Raw genomic sequence first — 4,481 nt, forward strand, 5'->3', positions numbered from 1 at the left:
CTCTTCTCATCCTCTTTCGTTTCTATCCGGTGCCATCCTAGATCTCGGGACGAGATCCTCTCGTAGTGATGGAGTGTTGTGACGCCCCGAGACCGACGCGCCAGGTGTCTTCCAGTTATTCGCTGTTGTTGCCTTGTCTTCCGCTTGCGTGTTTCATCTTGCCATGTCATCATCCGAATTGCATCATCATGTTTTCAAAACTTGCATTCGTCCGGGTTCCCCCAGTTCCGTCCGTTGTCCGTTCTCAGCCCAGACACACTTGCACGCGCCCGCGGCATGTCCGAGATAGTATTTTATAAGTGGCCGGAAAATGTTCTCAGATTGGGTTGAAAGTTGGCGTGCGGTCTTATTATAGTGTAGGTAGGCCACCTGCCAAGTTTCATCGCATTTGGAGTCCGTTTGATGCCCAACCGTTAAACTATAGCGGCAATATAGCCGGTCTATCGTTGGACGTTTTCGGTCTCCGGAAACGGATGCCGGGTTGCATTCCTCCCCTCTCTTCTCAAGCCGACCACACACTTAACCTCGTTCGTCTAACCCCTATCTGCACAGTGCTTCGACCCCTCGCGTGTGTCCGAAGCTGTCCCGAACCCGACCCGGGCAATCGTCACCGTTGGATTCGGTTCATCCCCAAACATCTACAAAACATCTCCGTTTTTTTATTTGGACACCCTAACCAATTTATTCTCGACCGCCCGATTACGATCGGACGGACTGAATACCCCCTAACCTAATCCAACAGCATATATATAGAAAGCAACCCTAAATTTTAGGGGAGCTGTCCCATCCTCCTCCTCGCCGCCGCCATTCCAAATCCTCTCGGGATCCTGGCCAAATCCACTTAGTTTTTTCCCCATCCACCCAAATGGCAGCCTCCACCTCCCCTCCCGATTCACCTCCATCGATCCCAACACCACCAATCCACCCCGACGGACCTCGCTGGAGCTCCTTCCTTTTCCCCCTCTGCCCGAGCGCGCCCGTCCTCGCAGCCCCGCCGTGCCAGCTTCAACGCCCGCCTCCTCGACTACCTCGCGACGGCGACCTCGACAAGCTGCCGCCACCGGTGACCGAACCAGCAGCAACATCGTCTCTCCTCCTCCGCTACCCCGAGCGTCCCTCTTGAGGCCCTGCTTCCTTGCGCTCCGTCGTCGCCCCGCTCGTCCAAGCCTCCTATGTTCTCCGTTATGGATGCTGTCATCCGAGCTCCTCAAGCCGACACCGTCCAGGGTCCCAACGACCTCGCCGTCCTGGCCTCCTCTGCCGTGCTGGTGAGCGTGACGCTGGAGCATCGCAGGTCGCCGTGCCTCTGCCCATCCTTCTCCTCCTCTCATTCCCTCGCGTCTGTCTCTCCCTCTAATTTCTCTCTTATGCCCAGGGAGCCACCACCCGCGTCGCCGGATTTCGCTGCCTTAGCCTCGGATCCGTCCATCTTCTCCGTTCCTCGCCTCTCCGCCTCCTGCCGTCCCTGTTGCCATTGGACTGCGCCGCTGCAGGTAGCCACCTTGCCGCTCGCGCCGGACCTTTGCTCCTCGCGAGCCTGTTTTGACACAGCCGCTACTGCCGCCTTCTGCTACAGGAGGTCGCCCCGTCACGGCCTTGCCTCCGGCCAGAACCACCTGCCCTCGATGCCTCTTGCTTGGATCCAGCCGTCCCCGAAGCCAAGTGCCGCCGATGACCTCCATCTCCCTGCATCGCACCTAGGCCCGCGCCACCTCCTTGTTTCGCTCTTGCACGAGCAAGACGACGGGCGCCTGATCGATCCGGATGCACCGGTTGACCGCGAGGTCGACTGGGCCACGACCATGTCGTGGCTGCAAGGCCCAGCGCCCTCCTTTACTTTGCCATCGCCGTGGGCCGCCAGATTCGCCGGCCTGTTCCACTGACTGGGCCTTGGCCCATGGTGAGACACCTCCCAGCAGCGCCCCTTTTGTTTTTTTTCAGTTGGCCCAACTTGCACCAGATTCGGCCCATAGATGTTTTTTTTAGTTCTGCGAATTTACTAAATTTCCTTCACATGCATAATTACAGAATATGCCATCATTTTAAAAATGCTCACACCTAAATAACCGTGCATCGGATTTAAACAAACTTAACATGAAAGTTGCTTAGAATTTTGTGTAGTTTCATAATATGTCATTTTCATCCATGTTTAAAATGTTTAAAATGCTGTTTGTGTAATTTTTGCCCATATGCCATGCTAAAATGATTTAATTCATAACTATTTAACCGTACCTCCAAATTTAATAATCTTTATATGTATAAATGGGGTAGAAAAATGTCTAGTTTAACATGGTGGCATCACTTTGCATGTTTAAAAACTCTAAAATATGGTTTAGGGCAGAACAGTACCAAACCTTAAAATTTGCACATGAGGAGTTTCCGGACTTGTTGCTTGTTGTTCCGGCCTCATTTAAACTTGCCTAGATAGGTAGTTTTCATTTGCTTCACCTCTTGCCATGTTAATCAACATTTAATATTGTTGGGTACATAAACGAGATCGAACTAAACAACTTGTTGTGGTGTTTCGTCAATATGCAACTCGTTGCATATTGAGCTGCACTTAACTTGTAGTTTTGCTTGTGCACTTTGCCATGCCATGAATCATTAAACCGGACATGCATCATACTTGGTTGTGCATCATGCCATGTTTATGTGGTGGATGTTTTACTATGTGGTTTGCTTCTTTCCGGTGTTGCTTCTTCGGGTTGGTTCCGTTAACGTCGCGCTTGTGAGGATCCGTTCGACTACGTCCGTTTGTCTTCTTCATGGACTTGTTCTTCTTCCTTGCAGGATTTCAGGCAAGATGACCATACCCTCGAAATCACTTCTATCTTTGCTTGCTAGTTGCTCGCTCTATTGCTATGCCGCGATACCTACCACTTGCTATATCATGCCTCCCATTTTGCCATGTCAGCCTCTAACCCACCTTTCCTAGCAAACCGTTGTTTGGCTATGTTACCGCTTTGCTCAGCCCCTCGTATAGCATTGCTAATTGCAGGTGAAGATGAAGTTTGTTCCATGTTTGGAACATGGATATGTTGAGACATCACAATATCTCTTATTTTAATTAATGCATCTATATACTTGGTAAAGGGTGGAAGGCTCGGCCTTATGCCTGGTGTTTTTTTCCACTCTTGTCGCCCTAGTTTCCGTCATACCGGTGTTATGTTCCTTGATTTTGCGTTCCTTAAGCGGTTGGGTTATGATGGGAACCCCTTGACAGTTCGCCTTGAATAAAACTCCTCCAGCAAGGCCCAACCTTGGTTTTACCATTTTCCACCTAGCCTTTTTTCCCTTGGGTTTCCGGAGCCCGAGGGTCATCTTTATTTTAACCCCCCCAGGCCAGTGCTCCTCTGAGTGTTGGTCCAAACTAGAGTCCTTTGCAGCACCCCCTCGGGGAAGCTCGGGGCTTGGTTTTAGCTGTATGGAGCGCTCATCCAGTGTGCCCCGAGAACGAGATATGTGCAGCTCCTATCGGGATTTGTCGGCACAGTGGGTGGTCTTGCTGGTCTTGTTTTACCATTATCGAAATGTCTTGTAACCAGGATTCCGAGTCTGATCGGGTCTTCCTGTGAGAAGGAATATCCTTCGTTGACCGTGAGAGCTTGTGATGGGCTAAGTTGGGACACCCCTGCAGGGTTTTGAACTTTCGAAAGTCGTGCCCGCGATTATGGGCAGATGGGAATTTGTTAATATCCGGTTGTAGAAAACCTGACACTTAACTTAATTAAAATGCATCAACCGTGTGTGTAGCCGTGATGGTCTCTTCTCGGCGGAGTCCGGGAAGTGAACACGGTTGTTGTGTTATGCTTGAACGTAAGTAGTTTCATGATCACTTCTTGATCACTTCTAGTTTACGACCGTGCTTTGCTTCTCTTCTCACTCTTATTTGCGTAAGTTAGCCACCATACATGCTAGTGCTTGCTGCAGCTCCACCTCACTACCCCCTTTTCCTACCCATAAGCTTAAGTAGTCTTGATCGCGAGGGTGTGGGATTGCTGAGTCCCCATGACTCACAAATTACTTCCAAAACCAGTTGCAGGTGCTGATGATACCAGTTGCAGGTGACGCAACCGAGCTCAAGGAGGAGCTCGATGAAGAACGTGTTCGTTGTGATGTTCCGTTTCAGTTGATCAGCAGAGGAGCCCAGTTGGGGCGATCGGGGATCTAGCATGAGGGGTTGTCTTCTTTTATTTTGGTTCTATAGTCGGACCTTGATTGTATTCTGGATGATGTAATGCTATATTTATGTATTGTGTGAAGTGGCGATTGTAAGCCAGCTCTTTACCCCTTTCTTATTCAGTACATGGGATGTGTAAAGATTACCCCTCTTGTGACATGCCTACTATGCGGTTATGCCTCTAAGTCGTGCTCCGACATGTGGGAGATATAGCCGCATCTTTTATTTCAATAAAAGTGGCATTGATAGCCTTTACTATGCCTATTTTAGAAGTCCACATGTTGCTGTTTGAAAACAGAAA

The 4,481-nt window shown here is 50.0% G+C and overlaps 1 protein-coding gene across 5 annotated transcripts; it reads left to right on the plus strand.

The window, feature by feature from the left end:
• Positions 1–786: 786 nt before the first annotated feature.
• Positions 787–4,257, plus strand: LOC119268179. 5 transcript variants are annotated; one of them, XR_005132965.1, is made up of 3 exons: positions 787–1,493; positions 1,577–1,900; positions 2,734–2,779. XR_005132965.1 is itself a non-coding variant. In XM_037549747.1 (3 exons), exons 1-3 carry the CDS (start codon positions 1,173–1,175, stop codon positions 4,066–4,068), a joined length of 246 nt encoding a protein of 81 aa, XP_037405644.1. In that variant the 5' UTR covers positions 787–1,172; the 3' UTR covers positions 4,069–4,257. The 5 variants fall into 5 exon arrangements, 4 of the variants coding, with proteins under 4 accessions (XP_037405644.1, XP_037405642.1, XP_037405643.1 ...); XM_037549747.1 differs by lacking the exons at positions 1,577–1,900; positions 2,734–2,779 and adding an exon at positions 4,037–4,257 and having other exon boundaries at positions 787–1,268; positions 1,376–1,493; XM_037549745.1 differs by lacking the exon at positions 2,734–2,779 and adding an exon at positions 4,065–4,257 and having other exon boundaries at positions 787–1,900.
• Positions 4,258–4,481: the final 224 nt, after the last annotated feature.

The sequence above is a fragment of the Triticum dicoccoides genome, chromosome 3A (genome assembly GCF_002162155.2).
Source record: "Triticum dicoccoides isolate Atlit2015 ecotype Zavitan chromosome 3A, WEW_v2.0, whole genome shotgun sequence".
Classification (NCBI taxonomy): domain Eukaryota; kingdom Viridiplantae; phylum Streptophyta; class Magnoliopsida; order Poales; family Poaceae; genus Triticum; species Triticum dicoccoides.